The sequence below is a fragment of the Sitophilus oryzae genome, unplaced genomic scaffold, assembly GCF_002938485.1.
Source record: "Sitophilus oryzae breed Bouriz unplaced genomic scaffold, Soryzae_2.0 scaffold_1178_pilon_pilon, whole genome shotgun sequence".
NCBI lineage: Eukaryota > Metazoa > Arthropoda > Insecta > Coleoptera > Curculionidae > Sitophilus > Sitophilus oryzae.
In genome coordinates, this window is record NW_022145813.1 from 1374471 (window position 1) to 1399270 (window position 24800).

The 24800-nt window shown below is 30.5% G+C and overlaps 1 protein-coding gene across 1 annotated transcript; it reads left to right on the top strand.

The window, feature by feature from the left end:
* The first annotated feature begins 69 nt into the window (after positions 1–69).
* On the top strand, positions 70–20672 carry LOC115890820 (zinc finger protein 711-like). Its single transcript, XM_030911170.1, has 5 exons — positions 70–553; positions 1298–1453; positions 6488–6640; positions 11049–11671; positions 19225–20672. The coding sequence occupies exons 1-5, from the start codon at positions 347–349 to the stop codon at positions 19826–19828; spliced, it is 1743 nt and encodes a 580-aa protein (XP_030767030.1). The 5' UTR covers positions 70–346; the 3' UTR covers positions 19829–20672.
* The last annotated feature ends 4128 nt before the right edge of the window (positions 20673–24800 follow it).

Genomic DNA, 24800 nt, shown 5'->3' on the forward strand with positions numbered 1-24800 from the left:
ATATATTAGAATCCGTGATCATATACGTACAATTAGTATATATGAACTAGACGTTAGTTCTATTTGGGCCCTTTTTTTCTAGAAGAGAAGAAGAAAATGACATAACTAACAGTTTAACATTTTAAGGTTATATGTGGATTTGTGATTCCTCCGTGATTTGTGAAGTTAAGATTTTGTTTAGGAAATATGTTTCAATAAAATGTTAATGTAGTAGGTGTTATGAGGTATTATTGTTCAAAACTATGAACATATGTATTCTTTAAACACAACAATTAGATAGTGAGCTACTTGAATGAAGCTAATGTGATAATAGTAAAAGCTGGTCTGCTTGAAATTCAATCAGTTGATGAGAATAGAAGTTAAAATGAGTAATTTCAATAGTACGACTTCTTTTAGTTCTAATAAAAGTTCATCACAATTTAGAAATTCAATTTGCTCTAGTAATATGGAACAGAAAATGTGTCGATTATGTTTACGTCAAATTTTGAATCAAAATTTTAAAGTTGTGGATTCTTCCATTACATGTATGATTAAGTTAATTTTACCCGAATTGGTAAGTATCATTTAAGCCAAAACAACAGCAGGCGATTAATATTATATTCAAAAACAATAAATTAAAACTGCATTTTTAACTTTTGATAAAGTATTTATAAGCTTCCGTTTGTAAAATAAAAAATAGAATATACTATTTGTTGTTTTTATACTTCCACTATATAAAATTAGAAAATATTTCAAAGTAATAAAAACGATAAATCAATAATATTTTTTGTTATATGTGTATTTGCCTGGGCAATATTTGCAGTACACTATTGCTCATCTATTTTTTGCACATACCTTTTATAATGTATTTATATGTGCATAGTTTATTATTATACTTAATTTATAATTAGATCATTAATAGAAAAAGACAAAAATACATTTGCTGCTACCATTTTAAATTATTTGTCAATTGTTTGTTCATTTGATTGGTTGGTATGATGGTTTTATCACATAAATGGGTTTAACCAAAGGTTATTAGACTCTGGTTTGACTCTGGTATAATATTCTTTAGTCTAAGTAAATAGAAATAAGACTGTCATCCTGATACATGAAATGCTACCAAACCAGCTACCTGAACAAGCTCAACCTGCATCAAGTTTTTTTTTAATCATGTTTTTCCACTGGACCCTTCATATGCTTTTGAGTGATATAAAAATATGTACAAAATTCAACTGGAACTCTGCCTGACAAGCATCAGAGTGTTATTTTATAATAATTTAATAAGTAAAATTAATGCATTTAATCATATATTTTTTAGAAATTAACCATATGCGAGAATCCAGTAATTTGTAATAATTGTTTAGACACACTGGAACAGTCATCTAAATTTAGAAAAGAGTGTTTAGATAATGACTTTGAACAAGATTGTATAGAAATGAAAATGGATGTAACTCGAATGTTAGATTTAGGCAAGGTAAGTAGATATAAACGCCTTTAAATAAATAAGTAAGAGTTTATTGACGGAAATATATATTTTTTCTTTGCCATTTTTAAAATAAATTAAAAATAACCCAGTTGTTTAACTTTGAAAATTTATAAAAATATTGGCAACCATAGACTTAGAATAAAATATAGACTGAGCATCTCATTCATAAATAGCTGGAAGATGCGGACAGACAACGTCTTGTTATTGTTGTGTTATTGTTTTTGGCTCTAACGAGTGCGACACGAGCGATAGATAGGCTGTCTCCGTCGTAACGGTCGTTTCCTGACGAATTTTTACTACTTAGAAAGTGCTTGATTGGTGGGCTGGCTCATTAATAAACAGTATACATATAAAAACTATAATGGGGCAATTTCCATAGACTTAAAAATAAAAATATATAGACTACACTATTTACATCTCAACGTGGACAAACAATAGTTTTTTGTACCCATGTTTACTTCTGAAGGTACAGTCTTAGAGTCTAAAAACCCTTCCTCATCCAGCCTGTGTTGTCACTGCCTTTAATATTATCAATATTTTTTACTTATTATTTGATGATATATTATTAATTAATATTAATATTACATTTTAGTCAAACATTTACAACTCTAATATTAATCAAAACAGGATTCATTCTATAGATATAATAGAACAGAAAGAGAAAAACTCTATAATTGCTTAATTTTTTTTCCGTAAAAGTGATGTCTTATTATGTAAATTAGAAAACAGGAATTGTTCCATTAAAGCAAGCTTTTAGGAAGTGAAATAAAAATGAAACTACATTTATTTAACCTGCTAATATGTCTTTATTATATATAAGTATAATAATGGTAATGGTGACTATAATTTCATTCAATGGAAATATACCAAATTCAAACAAATATAAAAAGGCATGAGTATAAACAGAGTATTACTACAGTAATATTGAACATTGGTTCAAAATATTAATATTCCATAGATGTATTAAATAGTCCTTATACTACTAAATTATAAGTCGGGATACTGTTTAAAAAGGATAAGTTCTTTACAATATGACAGCACCGGATTAGAGCAGCATAATGAGCCTATTCATTCATTTTATTACCTAGTAGTACGCGTCGCACGTGTGCGGTAAAGCTTGCTGCCGCCATCTCCCCCGGCCGTATTAACGCATTTTTCAGCTTGTAGTCCACTATGCGTTTATTTTATTGACCTCATTTCAAGTTCAAGAACTATACTTGTAATGGTTTGCCAGTGCCAAATTTGGTGTGAAGAAATTTGACTTAAATAATCCATTTAAGTCTTTGAAACGACTTTTCACCGGTAGGCAACTCTCAATTTACCCATTGGGGAGTCAGTGGCGCCCCTGTTAGTAAAAAGGCGCTTATTTAGATAATATTTTAGTAAAATGTAAAATCTGAATATTCTCGTCCATTATTTACTTACTTACATTGTGAAAAAATTTGGAAAAAATCGAAATAAAATGAAACTTCGCTGACCCTGTAATTCTGAAAACGAAGCATTTTAAAAACTTAGCAAGTTCATTTTTAGAAAGCCAATGCAACATTTCTGAGTTTCAAATAAAGATAAAACAAAACATATAATAATAATATGTAAATTATTTTCTTTGGATGTTACGCCATTATATGGCAAATAATACAGATTGTTTTATTAAAGATTTACGTTTTGGTTAATTCTAAAACTATCTTCAGATTATATGTGATATTACTTATGATATTACATTATAAAAAGAAAAAAATGAAATTATACCTTATAATCGAAAAAAAACGGCGTCAGCGATGGCTATGAAATGAAGATCGCTGTCATTTCATATGTAAACATATGGAGTATGTATCGATGGTTTTTCCAAGCCAACTGGACGCCGTTTTTCTGGATCATACGGTATTACAAATTAATAATAGATTAACAGTCGAGAAAAAAAAAAAGAAAAAAAACTCGTAAGTACTGATAACTTTTAAAATGGCATATTTATTTTATCTTTGTTTAATATAAAAACGAAATATCTACCTGGCTTTCACATAACCCTGTATAATTCTGTGAAATAATAATGGACAAAAATGCAAGGTAAGAAAAAATATTTACAAAAAAATATGTACTTGCTGTATTTCTGACCATTGTTCGTCATTTTGTTATCATAATGGTGACCTCATCATAAAAAACGTAGTTATTTCTTATACCTGATGTGAAACCATAGGAAAAAAGTAATACTGAACAAAATATTTTAGTCTTGAATAATTAATAATGTTTTTATTTAAAATATATTCCGGTTTATTCTAATTTATCTTCAGAATCTGAAAAATAACGTTTATAAGAATTTTAAAATGATATTACATTATGAAACAATATTTTGGAATTCTTGGTATGTCTCAATGGCTCACCCTATAGCTTTTTATTTTTCAGATAAAAAAAACAGATTTGTATAGCTGTAGGTAAATGACATAAATTAATTTATTGACGTATTCAATAATGTGTGGTCTCTTCCTGTTTCACCGAGAAATGATTACATCTTTTGATTTTAAAGACACCCTCAGTATATTGCTACTTTATTCGATAAAAATGACACTATGAATAGAATGACATATCATATGTCAACTTTTGACATTGTCAAAGCTTAAAACAAAACCTATTTTAAATTTCAATCCAGGGGTGCCATGGTGTTGTTAAAATACTAAGTTTTAATCAAGGAGCCTTGGAAAAATAAGTTCCAGGACTTAAATAGTCCAATTCTCTTACAAATTTGCACTGACGAACCATGTTTTATAGTTTTTAAAATAAAAAGTAATCAAAATAAATTGACTAAACCGACACTACTAATACACTAAGAAAATCGAATCCAAAAATACAAAATCAAAACATCCAATAAAAAACAATAAAGTAGCCATGGAGAAACTGTGACAACAAGGTTTTACGAGTCTTGTCTAGGGCCGGTAAAAAATGTACATATCAAAGCCTTTTTAATCATACATATGTCAATTTTTTCAAAAATGGAACAAGGGTGACTCGTTAGCATATTTGTAAAAAAGCATTTTTTATGAATATATTGATACCACACACTTGCTATTTCTGAGTTCAAATTGTCGTTGTTATGAACCGCGTATTACAATTACAATTAAACCATATGCGAAAAATGTCAAAAGTTGACATATGATATAACTCATTCCTATTACAGTTTTTGTCAATTTGTTTCGAATAATTTGTAGTAATCTACTAAGGGTGCCGTTTAAAAATTAAAGTTATAGTCATTTCCGATGAAACAGGAAGTGACCAGAAACAATTGAATGCGTCAATCAATAAATAATTTATGTCATATACTAACATACTGAAAATAACTTAGCTTTTTTATTTGAAAATATAAAAAAATATGGGGGATGAGCAACATTTTGGAACTGCCGGCAGATAATAAACTGACATACCGAGTTAAATAAATGCTGGATTTCATTTTTATCCACGCACCGTGTTGCCATATGGACAAGAAAGTCTATGTTTACAAGTAAGTCATAAAATCACAACTTCCTATCACCTTCCTCGTGTTTTAATGGATTGACTTATATTTTCTCTAATTTACATAAGACATAACTCTAACCAGAAAAAAATTACAACATAATCATATATTATTTTTTCTCTGTGCCGATTCCTATTATATCCACTGTGAAATAGATCCTGTTTTTGATTAATAATACATTAAGGGTTGTAAATGTTTGACTAAAATTAATAATTTACTATTAATTTCAAAAATTACCTAATTTTGATATATAAAATTTCTTCTATAATGTGTATTTTATTACTTTTTATCCTTTTTTGACTCTAAATTGTTTTTTCTAAACTTTTACTTTAAAAACTGTCCTAAATCTTTAATCAAAATATAAAAAAGCTTAAATACGATATATTTTTTAATTTAATTATAGCTTTCGCTAAAATAAAAAAATTACCCGGCTATTCTATGGAGAGTTCAGGTGTACTTGAGAAAAACGAAAGACAGTGTTGTGCTTCTCGGCAGAGTCGTCAGGGTAACGACCGTTACGACAGAGACAACCTTATCTAGTTTGCGTCATGAGGTTGCCGTAGTTTCAACAATTTCAAATTCAAGACACTGAAGCACCAAATTCTATTAAATTTTAAAATAAAAACAGAAAAACATGAAAGGAAACAAACAAAACACAAAATGAATTGATTATTGATAAGGTCACAAAAAGAAATTTCTAAATTGTTTATCGTAATTCAGAATTCAATATATCGAAAACAGCCCGACGAATAATCAATTCATTTTCGAATCTCTTGAATTTGAAATTGTTGTAACTACGGCAACGTTGCTTAACATCGTCGTCTGACGCAAGCCTGCCACGACGGCGCGGCTCAAAGGACCAGTTCACACGTGGCACTCTTGGCCGACGCGCGACGGTCGGTCTGTCAAAATACATCGAAAAATAGCGAAAAATAAAATAGGTATTTAAAATTGTTGAGTGGAAACATGTCTTAAATTGCACTGATGAAAATTTAACATTCTTAATTTTGAGTAGAAATTTTTCTATGAATTTATAAATTTAGAACTATGTAGAATGTGGATAACATAGGAGGTTACAACACTGCATGGTTTAGATACACCGTAGAGAAATCTCAGGTGAATAAACAAGTGGCACTAAAAAGTTTTTTCAAATTTCCCGGAAAATGTCAAGAAAAATTTTAAATTTTCAACATTTTTTTTTCGCAAAAAAACCTCATAGGCGTGTTTCTGGGGTTGAACTATACTACCAGTTAAAATATCTGCACTTATTTCTGGGACACCCTGTATATTTATGGTTTTTGATTATTGTTTTTACTTCATATATGGTTTTTATTATTTCTTTAAATATTAATTATTTTTTAAATGTTAATATGTAGGGCTGAAAACTTGTATCAATTTTGCTGTTTTTTCAGCCCTTTTCTAGAATGCAAATGTTATATGTATTTTTTTTTCTCTTTGTACTTGATTTGAATTCTACAATAAACATTATATTATTATTATTATATTATTACTTTTTCTAGCTTTTAGAAAACAGAGGATATGCATATAGAAAAAATATGAAAATATGTAGGACGTGTTTGTCTTCAAGAGATGAAAGAAGATTGTATATAAAAATAAGTAAAATTCGGGATGATCCCTTACGAAGTATGTTTGAGAAATGCTTCCCAACAATGGTAAGTTTATGTCTCCCATTTAAGTAGAGTTTAGATAATAATAAAAAAGTTATATATATATTTTTTGATTTTTGCATTCTACATAAAATTCAGAGTATAGGATAATTAAACACTTAAGAGTCCATTTCACTAGTCTGAAAAATAGCAAAATAAGCGTTCGGCATTAAACGTTTTATGGAAAACTGGCTAGGTATTTTTACACAAATGAAGAAGGAAATTAAAGATAAAGGATTATACCATATCCGTATAGTAGCACATTTTTAGATAACTTCTTTATTTTAAGATTTTGATGGTCAAACATCAACAAAATATTCCATATGTTTGGACTAAATTTTCTCGAGAATAAAGACATAATTTAAAATTCCGTTACAATACAGAAATAGATTGAAGTTTTGTGATTACAGTGATATATAATTTATATGGTTTTGTAACAAATTGCTTGCTATTTTATGGCAAATGCTGAAGCTCTGCAGACCTTAATTAAGCCTTAATCAAAGCACGTGTGTTTGGAATTTTGGGTGTGGCTTAACACAACAGGATCAGGCTAAGCTTTAGGCAGATTTCTGAAATATAATATATATTTCCTTAGGCCTTACAGCGTAATAGACTCTTAAACATCAGTGCATTTATTTATTGGGTAGTTATATGACCAATATATAATATTGATTTTCAGAAATCAGAATCTTAATTTCATACCTTTGTTTACTTTTTATTTCTGTCAGAAAATAACAAAAAACTAATATTATATATAAAATTTGAGTGACAAGTTATTACTTCAAAATAATGTGAAAAAATACTGTATAAAACTGAAAAAATCTAATCGAGTTATTTTATTAAAAAAAATTATGGTGTGTTAATACAAAACAAGCAAGGGTGTATTTTAAACAAAACACCATGTACCAAAAAAATATATAAAAAAGATTTCTCACATTCAAGCTCAAGCAACTTCCTGCATTTATTATCACATTTATCAATATAACTTATGTAAACCGCATCTTTGTATCTATACTTATAAACTAGAAACCCTGTAAAATATATGAAAATGAGACATCCTGTACATTGTTCCTCTTCCAATATAACGGCCTACACACGTAACGATTTATCGTACTGCGTATTGAACTGCAGATCACAAAGAAAATCGTACGGCTTGCAGTACAGCCATTTTTTGTACACACGATGCAACACATTGTACTGCCGCAGTTCAGATTATTCACTTTTCATCGAGAAGGGCTACCGTTATGTCAAGAATTTCAAAGAAGAAAGCTGCCGTGCTTGTAGCTGCGGTATTGCTGATAGATGTAGATGATGAACAAAAAGAAATCAAAAAGTGAAATGGTGTAAAAAGTGGTTGCTGGAGAGAAAGATTTTTTTTTTCATTTTATTTGCATAATCTTTTGATTTCACGTCCCATAGGCATCTATTTTCTCTATATAAATCAATAAAGTCTTCCCAGAACGTCTTATTTTTTAAATCCATAATATTGATTAAACCAAAAATAAATAAAAATTATATCGTAACTGCGCGCTGCGGCAGGGAATACACTCCACGCGTTCAAACCCCACCCCAGACACCACCCGTTGATACGATATTTTACGGAAGCTCCGTACTGCAAACGATTTGACGACTGCATACTGCAAATCATCCAATTTCCCTACACACGCTACGATTTATCGTTAATGCGGCAGTTTCGATGGATATCGTACTGCATGCAGTACGATAAATCGTTACGTGTGTAGGCCGTTTATGACCTGAAGCATGATACAAAAATCATGGTATGCTTATGCGCATGTATAGCTTCATCTCTCTCGCACGTCATTCGTGCGAAAAAAAACGAACAGAAAGAAACGTTACCTTCGAATCAAAATTTGAAATCGCCAAATGTTAAAGCACAGCTTTTTATAACAATTTTGAGTTAAATTCGAGATTTTGTTGCCTATAAGCTTTTTATATAATTTATGCATCAATTTTATTAATATTCCTTAATTAGTTTATAATTTCACAGAGTGAGAATTAATATTTTGTTGACTAGATGATCTTTAATTCTATGTTTTGAACACACAATACTACACCAATAAAGTCTGATATATTTTTATTTATTTCTTACTGAATTAATATAAACATATCGTCAAATCTCTCCTCGGACATTATTAACGGGAATTAATATGCTATAATTCCCTCTATCTTTTATAGGTAACAACCATGTAATACAAGAGATTTTGAGTAATAATATCAAATGAAAATGGACACTCATCGAACTACTTTAATAATTTATTTACATCATTAATGTCACATATAATAAATCTACAAGAGATAAATCACAACATTTTTGAGTAATAATGTAAAATGAAAGTGGATACTCATTTAATTACTCTAATAATGTAATTTATTTACATCATTAATGTCACATATAATAAATTTACAAGGGAACAGTTTCATCAACATCCCCCAACACGCATTTTCATATTTCTGGAGAGTATCGTTCATTTGTATTTCTAAACTGATCAAGTCCATTTGACCTAAAAAGTTTTTTTTTCATTAAAACTGCTATAAATATACAAAATTAAACTTACTGGGGATTATTAATTCTGGTGGGGGTTTTCATAGTAAGACTAGTCTCTATTGCTTTGGTTAATTCAGCCATCATGGGTCTATTACCAAATGCTTGGTTTTCTTCGTTACTTCAAGATTGCAAATAAGGTTCTTCATATGAAGTCTCAAATGACTCCTTTAATATCTCCGTAATTTACTGTGTTATGTTGCCTTCTTTTAGAAATTTGACCAGATCTTGCAGTAGTCTTAGGTTTATGAGATGAAGAAGGAATATTTAATACTGACACAGTGTCAAATTTTAAATTGCGGCTAGTTTTTGGATTGTATTGTAGCAACCTTTGTTTAATTGCAATTTCGAAGCTATCAGCAAAATGTATGGAGCAGAGACAAGCTAAAATAAATGAACTATATATTTATATATGTCACAAACATATTGTGTTCTATTTAGAATTCTTCACAATGATACTCGATAACTATTGTAAACAAAAAATTGAGTAGGATAAGGATATCCCTAAATATATTAGTTTAGTTATTATTTAAAGTAGATCTATAAATTAAGTGATTCAAAATGTAAGCTCAGCATTTTTTAGATTTATCTTATCCTCTCGACAGCAAGCAATTATCCACTGTTTAGCCAAATCTTCTTGGAAATCCGAAATATTTACTTCGTTTTCCGATTAGTGTTGTTGCAAGTAGCCACCGCACACACAGGCATTTTAAGCTTTTAAAACAAATTAATAGCTAGTCTAGCCACCTAAAATCAATCGTACTGAATACTAGGAACTGAATTACGGAAAATACTAACAAAACTCGCTATATAAAAACAAGCAAATTACCATAAAACCGCGATATAAACCAAAAACCAGATAAAAACCGTTCGATCCTTTGAATAAGAAGACTAAGGAAGGAGCATAATGCTATCCATGTATTCATGCATGGTGGGCGGAAAAGCCACCATAAAAGCTCTCTAGGGTGGGGATCCTTGACAGTTCTGTTTGACGATTCATTTGACACATTTGAATTTGATTTGAAATTTTGTGGATTTGTCAGTCTTTACGGAGCTTATTTTATGTTATTTATTATTTATTCTACTACTGATAGTTGTATAAAGGTAGTAAATCTAGATGGAAATTGTGGCAGAACTTAAATTAACAGTGACACTATCGCGATTTATCGAAAAAGACTCTAAAATAGTTGGTTGTGTAGCGTGCGGTAGATCTCGGCAAAAATTGAGTGAAATAATGGAACAACTTTTCGCTAGTAAGTGACTATATAATATACATACGTGTAGTAAACCGATCATTTATGAAATTCACTTAAGTTAACTAAATTATATATTTTTCTTGCATTTTAGCTTTTATTTATTACTTGTCAATGATTAGATGTCAAAGAATTTAGATACGTTAATTTGACTTACCTGCTTCAGTAGCGTATCGGATGTTTGTGTTAATAAATACTTATTATAACTTATCTATTTTTATTAGAATTATATATTTTTATAACAGTTTTAATAACTACCAACATTTATTCACAACGTAAAATAAAACAACAAATTATTGAGTCTACCCCACGTCTACCCTACATCATAGTTTTACATTTTTTAAATAAAATTAGAACGACACTGATAAACCGGAATTTAAGTCGGCCATATTTGAGGCCCATCGCGGTGTACCTAAGATTTTTGATATGCTCCTTCCTTAGTCTTCTTATTAAAGGTTCGATCAAATGCAGCTGTCAAGGATTTGATTCGAAGGTTACGTCATGCGCAGACATGAACCAATTTGAAACGACAAATAAGTATACCATGTTTTTTGTATCATGACCTGATGTTTAAAGTGAATAAGAATTACGTTTTCAGATAATCGATGAAATAAAAAATCCTGTGGTATGCAATGTGTGTCTTGAAAATTTGGAGGAATACTTTAATTTTATAATGGAATGCCTGAGTACAGAAGAAAAAATAAATTATTATTGCGAAGTTAACAAGTCGATCAAAAAAGTTAACTTGCATAATGTTTATGTATTCTCGGAATCTGTAGATAACGACGATATATCGAATACCTGCGTGGGCGTGGACCAAATTGATGATACACAGATGATAACAGAAAGTGTACCGGAAATAGGACACAATTCGAATTCTTCCAATCCTTGTACTGAAAAGAATTCTGAGATTGAAAAAGCCGAAATTAAAAATTACAAAAATAAACACAAAACCAACGATGTAGTTACGTTCCAAATAACAAAAAGCAATAACGGTGAAGAAATTATAACAGAAACGTTAGAGGATAGCGACGATGAAATGGATAGTGATTTGTATACACCTATGAGTCAAGTTTTAAATGTAAAATACTCTAAAGACCCTAATCAGGACGAAGTTCACACGGAGGAGTTTGTAGATGATAAGCGTGATGATGATATGTTAGTGGATGTACCAGATTATGCTGAAAGTACTGGAGAAGATACAGATGATTCAGACTATGGGTAAGATTTTTTATAACAGAGATCCTTTTTCCTTTTACATTTTTTCCTTTTTGGATTTTACATTTTTTTGCAAGTAGTGTATTGCTGTATTTCACTATAGAGTATGTCTCTGGATTGTCTTTACAAGAGGAAAAACGTTTTTATTATTGACATTTTCTGAAAAATTGCATTTTTGCTAGTTAATCCGGTTTAGACTTTTCCAAATTTCCATACCGTTTTACAGAAAATTAAAAAAACGTAATAAATACAGGGTCAGGCAATAGTGCGTCAATCATCTGTAGCTCCTAGAATAAAAAAACTTGTGAATTTCTAGGATAGAATTTTCTAGAATAGAATAATTTAGAAATTCTAGAATAGAATTTTCCAGAAGATCCGCAGCTGTATAAAACGGCGCGCTATCGGCAGTTGGGCCAGTTTGAAGTTTGATAATACCGCGTTTTAAATTGTGAATTAATTGGCGAAGGTGCCAGAGTTAGAATAATAGTAGTTGCATAAATTGTGTTTTATAATCAGTATAAATTGTGTGTATAGAGTGAAAAAAAAAGTATTTTATCGTGAGTTTAAATTAGTGGACCCACGGAATCCGTAACATTAGGTATTTACTTTAGATGGTCTGTACTTCCTTTGCTATAAAAATGGAAATTGTAAATCATACAGGATGTTCAAAATTATATGCCAAACTTTCTAAAATATAAAATTTTTCTTTTTTTTTAAATGGAACACCCTGTATATTATTTTTTCAATAGATGGAGAATTAAAAAATGAATATTTTTTTGTATTTAGAGTATTTCAAACATTTTAACGGTTTTGCAGATATTCGCGGTTTTATATTTCATATTGCATCAATACAAAAAATGTTCATTTTTTAACTCTCCTTATAATAAAAAAATAATATACAGCGTTCCATTAAAAAAAAAAAGAAAAAATATTTTATTTTTTAGAAAGTTTGGTGTAGAATATTGAACATCCTGTATGATTTACGATTACCATATTTATAGCAAAGTAGGAACAAACCATCTAAAGTAAATAACTTTAACAACAGCAAAAATATGACGTTAATCAAAATTAATAATAACCATCTATCAAAGAATGAAATCGGAATTCTATTACCATAGAAACGCCTTTTGATTTTAAGGATGTCAGCTTCATAGATAAGATACTATATAATATATAAAACAGATAGGAAACTCAATACATTTTGTCCGGACCGAGCGGTGGCGCCATCTCGTGGGTCTAGTAACGAAATAAAACATACATTTAAAACGGATGGTTTCTATTTTTTGGGATTTTTCCATTTATTCCAGTAAATTGATTCAAGGCAGAACCAATTTACTCGAATAAATGAATTTAAGTTAAAATAACAAAGGGGATATATCAAAAACACAAAAAAAACTATAAGAAACGATCCTTATTGAACTGAATATAATAACAAAAACAATACAAAACATTATAATAATAAAATCTATCTAAACCTATAACAATTAGGGCAACCTATTTTACAAAAAATTAACAATCTTAAAAGAAGGGAAACTATCTTGGTTTATATTATGTAACACGTGTTATCACTTACTATTTGATCCTTCGGAAACATATGCATTTGACCATCTTTTTGGTAATTCTTACACCCAGTAACACAACACTTAAAAACCATTGTCTACAGTTACTACTATTTGTCTACAAATATGAACAGAGCCGTATAAAAATCAAAAACAAGTTTAAAACCATAGATAAATGAAACAAGTTTAGATTGGAAAGTGCCCATAAGGACAATGTAAACACTATTTGGCGCTATTCTTGCAACGGTCGCGACCCGAACTTTTGAAAAATTCGGAGTGGTTCGGCTTTTTTCGGAATTATATCGCCAAATATTATTTATTCAAATTTATTATTATTTTCTTTTAATTTTATAAATAAAATACAGTGTGTATAGAAACTTTATTTTATATAAGGACATGTATGAAATACCTATGAAACATTCGAAACCGACGTTGTGCCACGATCCACGATGGTTTTTGCAGTTCACAGTTCAGAGCATAGCTTTTTAAGTTTTTAATGTCACTTTTTCAAAATTATCACGGGTTTGACTAAATAAAACTTAACTTAAACTCACAAGATAGCAATAATTACTTTGAAAATGGACGCTTTAAACACTTTTCGGAATTTTTTCAATGAGAGCGGTTTAGATTTAGAAAGATTTTATAATTTTTGAAGATTCTGACTTTGACAAGAGATATGGACAAGAGAAAGTTATTTTTGTTTTTGTTTGCGGTTGCTTTTAGCAACCGCTATTGCAGCGCCAGATCGCGTACAACGGTCACGACCCAAAATAATTTCGCGACCCAAAATGTTGACGGGCTTTCCAATCTAAACTTGTTTCATTTATCTATGGTTTAAAACACGATCTACGGATAACGGGCAAAATAAAATATAAATTGACAACTGTTGACAGGTTAAATTTTACATTTGACGGGAAAAGCCAGGTAAAAACAGGTAAAAATTTAAATTTCGTATTTTTTTTTGCTAATTGCGCCCCCTCGTGCGTCTAGTACTGGACTATCGGCTACAACCTTTCACTTCCATAAGAGTTTCTTAGGCATGGTCAGCTTTCAAGGAAACATTCAACCGTATTTTCATGTTTTTTTTTAATTTTCTCTAAAACAGTGTGATTTTAGAACAAGCAAACATTTTTATGAAGAATGCATTTTTCTCAAAATATCCATAATAAAAATGCGTTTCCTCTTGTGAAGACAATACAGGGACATACTATACATAGTGTGCTATGGCTGTGTTAGAAACACTAATTCTTAATCAAGGAACCTTGGAAAAATAGATTTGATCGTCTAATGTTTTGGTAGGTTAAATACTGCTCAAATGGTATTTTTAATTATATCTCAATTTTTTCAAATGGAACGAGGGTGGCTCATTAGCATATTTTGAAAAGAATTTGTTTACGAATAATTTGGTACCACACACTTGGGCTTTCGAGTCAAATTGTCGTTAACTTTTATGGCCATGGCACTCTAAATTAAAATTTAAAATACTATTATTTTTAATTGAAAATGTCAAAAGTTGACATATGCTATGTTATTGTATTCAGAATATCATTTTCTATCTAATGAAGTAAAAAAATACCAAGGGTGTCATTTTAAAATCAAAAGTTGTAGTCATTTCCGGTGAAACAGGAAGTGACCGAAAATAATTCAATACGTCAATCAATTCTAATTTATGTCATCTACTAACTTACCAAATCTCGTTTTTTTTATCTGAAAAAATAAAAAAGTTATAGGGGTGAACCACTTTTGAAACTCACCCGGTATGAACCTACCTTAACATTATATAAATGAAAAGTAATTATTATTCTATAAAAGTATTTTATGATAAATAAGAAACATTTTTTGTAGTTTTTAGGTAGGAAATGTCTACCTTGTCTAATCGTACTCTTCGCCACTGAGCAATACCCTATACTATATTAACTAGGGTTCCGTTATTTACCAAGTTGATCCTTTCTCTCACGACGCCCTCTAAATTTTTAGTTCATTGTCTAAAAAAAATAACAACCATTGTAAACCCTTAATATTCACAATAAACCTTGCCCCAAAGACGATTCATTTCCCATTTAATTTACATGGGAATTTGCCACTTTTTGGAAATATCTTTTTTTCTGTCGATCTTTTCGTCTCGCAACCATGACAATCACATATTCTTCTACAGCCTTGAACGCTCTACAAAAAAGGTCTATTACAATTTTTCGATAAATCTACTCCTTCAAAAGTTATTCACTGTTAAAGTTAACCACTCGGTAAATTCCTAAATTTTCAGCTTTTTTGACAAAATTGTGATTATTTTTGAAAAATTTAATCTATTATTTGAAAAAAAAACAATTTTCATGATACCATGATAAACAATTTTGAATCATGGCAAACAATGAGGAAAATGCATGTTTTTAATTAATGGTTTTAAAAAATAGTTCATATAATTACAAATTGAACAAAAAAAATCGTTGATATCGGTTAAGAAATGCCTCTAATATAAAATAATTAAATATTGTTAATTTAAATGACCGGGCAAACGCTCTCTACCGCGCCTTGCCGCTGTGACGTCACCCGCCGTTCTTCTGGTAGAGTGGAGCCAGACGCGTGTTTATTTTACACAGTTTGCTTTTAAATGCTGTTGAATCCGAATCAAAATTTTAGTTATTTGTGTTAATTAATACATAATTAGTCATTAGTAATATTTATAAATAGTAATGGATGAGCGAAAACAGAAAAAAATGGTCCAAGGCCATGAGAAAAGATGAAAAGAAAAACGTTAAATTATCCTCTATTTTTACGATTTATTGTTGTGAAGATCATTTTCATGTAAGTTCATATATTTATGTATATTGTCTTACATAGGTATATGAAATTTGAATGTGTGTGTGTACAGGGTTATTCATTAATTTTGACACCCACTACAGCCTTAACTGCAAGTTTTAGAAGAAAACATTAAATAAAAAAGTTGCATGGTTTTTCATATACTCTCTTTTAAAATTAATTCTAGTTATACAGGGTGTCTCAAAAAAGGTGGTCCAGAAAATAGTAGGTATTTTTCGCTTTTCAACTGTCAATATTTGGTAAACATTTGAAGATAGGTATAGGATATTATACATGAAATATATAAGGAATATCTAGAAATTTCCGAAGAATCCAAAAATATATAGAGTGTTTCACTTAAAAAAGTAGCTTAATTTTGGCGTTTGCTTATGGGACACCTTGTATAATATTTTCATTAGTGATAAACAATTTATTTCCTATAATTTCGTAAAAAAACAATCTTTAAAAATAACAAGGGTAAGGGGGTGTCAATATATAAAAAAACTTTCTTTTTTACGCTATGCTCTGGAGTTATTTTTCCACGTACTAAACAAATATTTTTGTCTCTTTTCACTTCTACATAACCTACAGCATTATCTCCATACGTCTCTCTACCTGATCTGAAAAATAAGTTTATAACATTAATATTTATAACTATATAAAAGTTCGTAACAGTAGGTACCTACTTATACTTAAATATGCCTCAGTACTACAAAGAATAAATGTTACATACCTCTTTGTTTTTTTTCTCGTAATTCAGCACCAATAAATTGGGAATTTGTATTTATAAAAGCTGCCAACATAAAAGCATCGACTTTTGGCAATTTATCTGATTGTGCTTGTACAAACCCGGAATCTGCCATTACTTAAAAAATTCTCAGGACACACAACACATACAAATAATAACTGCACAAAAAAGCATAAAAAGCTCCTTCAATCAACGCTAAAAGCAACAAAAATGTCTTAGTACGCCACCTAAATACGTACATAAACGGAACACGTCTGGCTGCTGCTGACCATCGCGCGTCGACGAGAACGGCGGGTGACGTCAGACCAATAGAATATCGTTTCAATTCGCGAGGCGTCGTTTGCGTTATCAATAGTATTTTAATGGCCCGTTTTATAAAATTGTGGTACTGCTTTCAAGAAAAAAGTTTTTTTTGCATTTATACATATTTATTCTAATAAATTGAACAGTTTCTGGCGAAAAATAAAATATATGCATCTTCCTCATTGAATGTATGACAGGTAGTTAATTCTAATATATACTTATTATTTTTGAGCTTGTATTCTTTTGCAGTACTTAATTAACTAATTTTAAGTAAGTTCGGAAAATTTCTGTTATTTTCCTAACGTTTTTTTTTCTATTGAGTTGACGATTTGAATTTATTTTTACAAACATGCTTGCCAACATACGGATTTTTTCTACGCCAGCGCACTTCAACGCATTTGGTATCTCGAATATAGACACTTAAGTCTAGCCGGACCGTTCAACTCTCCAACTTCCAACCCAAATTTCCGATGGTGGTCGAAGTCTCCCGATCATTTTCCAATGATGCCCGCCAAATTTAAATCGCGAGTTATTTACTTGTCTTTTATTATAAACTTGTAACTTTCGAGAGTAAGTTCTTAAGTAATAGTAGCATAATATAACCTAAATTTCAAAAACGTACAAATTATGATAATGTTACGGATTCCGTGGGTCCACTATTTAAACTCACGATAAAATACTTAACGAATTTATTTGTCTCACTCTGTACACACAACTTATACTATTTACAACACAATTTATGCAACTACTATTACTCTAGCGGTATTTCGCGGTCTTCGCGGTATTATCAAACTTCAGACTATCTTCAGACTGCTCCAACTGTCAAAGCGCGGGACTTATATACCCCCTGGTTTCTTGAATTTTCTAAAGAATTCTGTAATTCCCTTTTACTTTCTGGCGAATTCGCCAGGTTCCTTAATGCACGTTACGGTTATGTAGCAGTAATGCAGTTATGCAATCAGTAATACACCTTGATCTTGACAATAATATATAACAGTTCTACAAAATCGATCGGGTATTTCGCGTGCAATCTACAGACAAAATACGCCTACGGCCTACGGCGTATTTTGATATGTCAAAAAAGGTGAAGAGCGTCGTGAGAGAGATTATCACAGATTATAAACTTTGTTTTTTCTTTATTGTTTTTCGTGGTTCCAATTTTTGGAATCGGGCACTAGTTAGGTTACTAGTTTGCGCACATAGCACGCCCACTTATGGCCCCTAAAATTGTGCACAGCGCCTGACCGGCACAGTTATTAGAGAGATATCGGAAAACTGAATAGCGTCATGCAGTATTTACGCGTACCTTATCATGGTTACGATATGCGCGAGTCAATTTTTAACGCAACACCCGCTAATAACGTTACCGCCTGACGTAATTTGCGGATCAATTACACCAAGCGCTATTTCTAAATAACGTTTAAAAATTGCTTAAATGGGCATGTGCGGGTATTTGACAACTGGGACCGGCCGGCGAGATGTTTTATTTTAGGTTATGTTTGAATTGTTTTGAATTATTAATTTAGTTTTATTAGGTAATTTGATATTTAAGTAGCTGGGATTAGTTTTAATTAAATAAATATGGCCTAAAATATGGACTCCACCTCTTCCAATATTAAAGAACCTATAAAGAGGCTTAGGTTCACAGCAGATGACGACTTAGCCCTTCTAAAAGAATTTGTTGTCGTAAACCCACTGGCAGACGTTGAACAATAAAGCACTGGAAATAAGCACTTTAACCCTTTAGTTTTAAAATACCTAGTAAACAAAACAATTTCAAAGTTTTAAATTCAAAGTTAGGTTAAGTTTAAATAGCGGACGCGACGCGAACAGAATTCTTACCGATCCGATAACTATAAATGAAGAGAGTTAATACCACCTCACGTAAAGGAAATAACACCTGGCCTTATTAACGTACATGCACGCTATTCGGTTTAGCGATATCTCTCTATTACGCTGTTTATTGTTATTTTACGCGAATTTATTTTTGCGCACAGAAAATTTTACTCGTTTGCAAATCGTCATAAAAAACAATTTTTGTACCACGAATTAGGGACAAGATTTTTATCTGTATACTTATCGGATACCTAATCTGTGCTAATATTTACCTTACCTAACCTAACCTAACACTTAACTGTTTTAATTTTTAGGTCAAAAAGCGGTCGATTCCGAACATGTAAACTTTGTGATTTTAGGACCAAATCTGCAATTTTATTTACAACCCATAGAGCGACGCATAAGGTTGTTTTTAAATGTGACTTCAGGATGGGCAAAAAAAGATGCAATTTTATATCTGTAGATAATGAAAAATATCAGAAGCATCGCGAAGAATGTCATGTGGGAAAATTGGCTGCACTTAACACTCCTGTTACTACTGTCACGAAAGCCAATTTATCTAAACATATGAACTCTCATAAACCAGTTTTACAAACCTCTAAGACCAATACACAGACATTGTTAAAAACTTTTAATTTAAAAATGCATAAATGTCAGTTTTGCCCCTATCAAACCAGAAGACGTGCGAATTTGGCTAGACATAATATGTCTGTGCATTACAAAGTTAGCGTAATTCATAGATACAAATGTAAAAAATGCCCCTTCGAAACAATACAAAAAGAGAACTTTTATTCTCATATCCAAAGTCACAAATCGGAAAGTCAAACCAAAAAATGCTTCTTATGTTCGTTTCAGCCGAAATCCGATGAAGATCTTAAAAAGCATGTCGATCTAGTTCATAAGAATAGGCAAACTTAAATTTAACAAATATTTGATGAGGAAAAGTATGTAACATTACATTTTGGATAGTTAAGTCTTTAAGTTCACATATGAAATTCGATTACGTAAACAAAAAATGTTGTAGTGTCTTGTTTTGGTTGTGATCTTTGAATAGAAAGATTAAGGAAGGAGCATATCAAGAAACTTAGGTTTTTTTAAAGAATTTCGACCTTATTGATTTGAAAATAACGATTGTATTTACGACGTTTTTGCTAATCACGGCAGAGCGCGTTGGGGACCTAAGATGGCCGACTTAAATTCCGGTTTAAAAGTGCTGTTCTAATTTTATTTAACATGTAAAAATATAATGTAGGATACGCTCAATAATTTGTTGTTTTATTTTACGCTGTTTACAAATGTTGGTAGTCGCCAAGTCGAGCACAGCCGTACCATTCTTTTCTCGAAGGTATTAGCGGCACTTTTGACCACCCTGTAACCAGTTGCGTAACTAAATTTTTGCTGCGAACTGTCATTCTTGAAATATGGTCCATATTTATGTTTTTAACGGGATACCCTGTATATTATATTTTTATTTTATTTGACTTTTGATATTTTCCAATAAATCTGATAGACAGCGTGTTATCTAAAAGCTGGCAGTTTATTAAGATAACACAATGGAAAGTGAAATTATCTGGTTAAATTAAATAAAATAAAATGATAATACCCTTTATACTAGACTAGTTGAAGCATGGCCCATCCGCCACGACACACAGTGCTTCGAACATATGGCTCTAGAGGACAAAAATCCAAAACTTCTCTTTTATTGTAAGCAATTTATTCAAACTAGGTTTATTTGACACAAATGATGAGTACTCTCATTGTACTAAATGATGATGTTCTTAGTCCCACGTTTATGAAAAAAAAATCTTATAAATAATAATAATGTTGGATCTGTGTTCCATCTAAGCAAATAATAAGTTATAGTATGAAAACGGTGTAAGTATTAAATAAATTCCTGTGATAAAAAAGAATTGGAATAACATTAGAACATGATTCCTACAATATAAACCTAATATAAGATAAAAATGTTTTTCTTTAATGAAAAAGAAACATTAATGTTATATTTAATTAAAAAAAAAATTAAGATACTATAAATTTACTTTAGGACAACAAAATGCATAGATCGTAACTACTCTGATTCAGGAGAATCACTGCTGACAGAATCTTCCAAATTTATAGTATCCAAATCACAGGTAGATGAAGTATCCTCACATATAAGATATTTCTGTACATCATTTTCTAATATGTTACTTTTTCGCGTTACTTTTCCTTCGGATGTTAATAGTTACCTATTTAATAGACCATATTCATATATTATTTTTTCCTTTTCTTGGGCATGAGATTTTATAATAAATTGAAAGATGGACACTTTTTTTATGCGACGTTTCGCTCCAACATAGTGGACTTTTTCAGGCACAAGTGGTGTCTCATTTGACTGGAAGGTTCATCAATATCTAATAAGAACATATTTTTTGAAATACAAATAATTTTGAGTTCTTGCTCTTATGATTAAGCCAAGTATTAGCCAGATCGGCATTGCTTATCAATTTTACTCCATCTGAAAAGTATTATAAAATAAAGTTCGTCGCAAGCAGACGCAGGTGAACTATACAAAAATTAAAAGTGTATGGATATGGCAACAAAAATATTCAATAAATACGATATGTTTTGATATGTTTTTTAAATGCCTTTTTGAAGTTTGATAACGTAAAATTTTTATACCTATTTAAGAATCATCTTAAAAAATAAATAAAAACTAAACAATCACGAACTTGTTTAGAAATAAATTTAAAGTACATACCTTGTGTTTAACAATATCCATAGTGGCTTTCAATTAAGTACTTACCCGTTTAACTCCATAATATACAGAACTACTATGAATGTTATTCTTTTCACTGATGAGATAATGATCGCAAAATTTGAGATAATGATCGCAAAACAAAAACGCTGTTTATGAAAAATAATATACAGGATGGTTGAACATTGCTATAAGTATAAAATTATATATTCAGATATTAGTAAATTTTAACTTATTTTTTGATTTTTGTCCATGGGACGAAGCACTGTGGCAATATAAGGAAAAAAAATACTTTTTATTTTTTTTTAATTAAATGAAAAACAAAAAATCCGGCGATGACAGTTTTTAGAAGAGCCAATTAGCTATCTTTTAGTCAAAAAAGCAACTTTCTAGAGCAAGTCGTTACTTCAGTAGAGATGACACAGATAAACATTAGCATTTTATATATGTAGATACTAAAGTTATGTTAGAATGTTTAAAAAAAATAATTTTCATACTTTGTTTATGAAAATAAGTAAAGAATATAGTATAATTTTAGAAAACTCATGACAAGGCAAATAATTAAAAAAAAAGTAATATACTGGTGTATATTAAAAAAAAATCTTAAAAGATTAAGGAAGGAGTATAATGCTATCCATGTATTCATGCATGATCGACGGAAATAGGACTCTAGGGCAGGAATCTTGGACAGTTCTGTTTGACGATTCACTTGACATATTTGAATTTGATTTGAAATTTTGTGGATTTGCCAGGCTTTATTGAGCTTGTTTTATGTTATTTATTATTTATTCTACTTCTGATAGTTGTTTAAAGGTAGTAAATCTAGAAGCAAATTCTAGCAGAACTTAAATTAACAGTGACACTATTGCGATTTATCGAAAAAGACTGTAAAATAGTTGGTTGTGTAGCGTGCGGTAGATATCGGTCAAAAATCGAGGGAAATAATGGAATAACTTTTCGCTAGTAAGTGACTAGATAATATACATATGTGTAGTCCGATCATTTATGAAATTCACTTAAATTAAACTAATTATTTATTTTTTCCTCCATTTTTGCTTTTATTTACTACTTGTCATAGATTAGATGTCAAGGAATTTAGATACGTCAATTTTACTTACCTCGTTAAGTAGCGTATCGGAGCTTTGTGTTAATAAATAATTATTATAATTTATCTGTTTTTATTAGAATTGTATATTTTTATTTTAATAACTACCAACATTTATGCACAACATAAAATAAAACAGCAAGTTATTGAGTCTACCCTACATCATATTTTTACATGTTATAAATAAAATTAAAACGGCACTGATAAACCAGAATTTAACTCGGCCATTTTAGAGTTCCGTCGCGTTCGATCTCAGAATTCTCCAAAAAAATCCTTTATGGGTATTTCGCCACTGCACTGCAAGAAAATCTTCAAAAATCACTTAAATTTATCTAATTATTTAATTTTTTCCTGCATTTTTGCTTTTATCTACTACTTGTCAAAGATTAGATGCCAAGGAAGTCAAGACGGAAGGAGGTCAAGTCTTCCTTAATCTGCTTATTTAAAGGTCGCTATATTTTTTTTCTACCAGTTTTGACAGTTGTTACTTTAAGAAGTAAATAGTATAATAATAATAATAATCTTTATTTAGCATATTGCTAGTACAAACAATACAACTAACTTATGCCAAAGGCTATTGAGTAATAAGCATTCACAAGTATTACATACAAGCATTACAAAAACAATTTATACTATTCCTAGGCCTTTAAATAAGTAGACAATTTCTTATTAAAACTTACCAGCGTACCTGCGTTTCTCACTGCGTCGGGCAACGAATTATACATAAGCAAACCCTCATATAAACAGTGTCTTTTGTAAAGAAGTCAATTTGACATGATTAATAGTGTAATTTTGCCCGGAACGAATATTATATTCAAAGAAATTTGCTCTTCTTACCAAAAAATTACTTAAGCAGTCATTTGGCCATGCTCTATCTTGTAAATAAGGACGAGGTTTGCCTTATGAACCAATTTATCTACCGGCAGCCAATCCAACAAATTCAACATTGTTCTTATACTAGTATATTTGCTACAATTTAATATAACACGCATTACTTTATTTTGTTGAATTTGCAGCCGGCCCAACTCTTCCCCTATACATGAAATTATAACGAACTACAATATGTGAAATGAGGCAATATTATTGTAATATAAATCAACTTCCTTGCCCACAGTGATAAATTATTTGATATACGCAGAAAAAATCCTATTTTTTTTACCTAATTTTTTACAAAGATAATCAACCTGTTTAGAAAGTGTCAACTGTCAAACGAAAAACCCATAGGAAATTTCTTGATAAACTTGATACTAAAGTCTGGTCGACACAGTCATTGTGTACTTTGATCAAATTCACTTGACCGATTTTAAATCAGTTGGTGCGATCCAAACAGCCTCCAAGTGAGACGCGCGCAGCAACTGTATTTGATCCAAGCACACTTTGACCATGTCTTGGTTGACTAGGCTTAAATAGACAATATAATCTACTTTGACTACAAATCAAATTTTTGTATAATTTGTTTTAGTTCAATGTAAAATTTACCATTAATTGAGCGTCCGGATTGCAAAACGACCTTGGCCCGTGGCCGCGGGCAGCCCAGTAGGCAAGCGAGACATCGACGCTTTGCTGCGCGCCGATTTAACAAAATAAATACTTTTAAAACTACTGTCATTTCGTTAATAATTATCGTATCGTGCTGATTTTTGCATAGAAATACTCATGAGTCTTTAGCGCTCCCGACAAGCCTAAATAACTGGATTATTTTTTATATTTTTGAATTGTTTACATTGCCCAAGCATATTATAACTTTGAGGTAAAAATCTCTGTTATAAATTTTAAAACTGCCAAATATGAATACTATCATTTAATTAGTTATACATTTAGTTACAACATATTCAAAATTTAGGTCTATCGGTTTATGCTAGCAGTAATAACGAGTATAAATAAAAAAAATGGTCAGTACAACGCTCGCTGTTTTTAGCGCACGTTCAGCTTTGGGTTTAGTTTTAGCGCTATTTTTACAGAAAATAAATTATGAACTTTGATCAAATGACAAGAACATTATCATTGCCAATATCTCCTGGTTATAATGTAGTTCTTTTTTAAAAATA

Bases quoted from the DNA above. Each gene is read 5' to 3' on its own strand.
- LOC115890820 (XM_030911170.1), top strand. From the start codon at position 347: ATGAGAATAGAAGTTAAAATGAGTAATTTCAATAGTACGACTTCTTTT. The intron at 1,454-6,487 runs GTAAGTAGATAT...TACTTTTTCTAG, and splicing joins GAATGTTAGATTTAGGCAAG to CTTTTAGAAAACAGAGGATA. The intron at 6,641-11,048 runs GTAAGTTTATGT...TTACGTTTTCAG, and splicing joins AGAAATGCTTCCCAACAATG to ATAATCGATGAAATAAAAAA.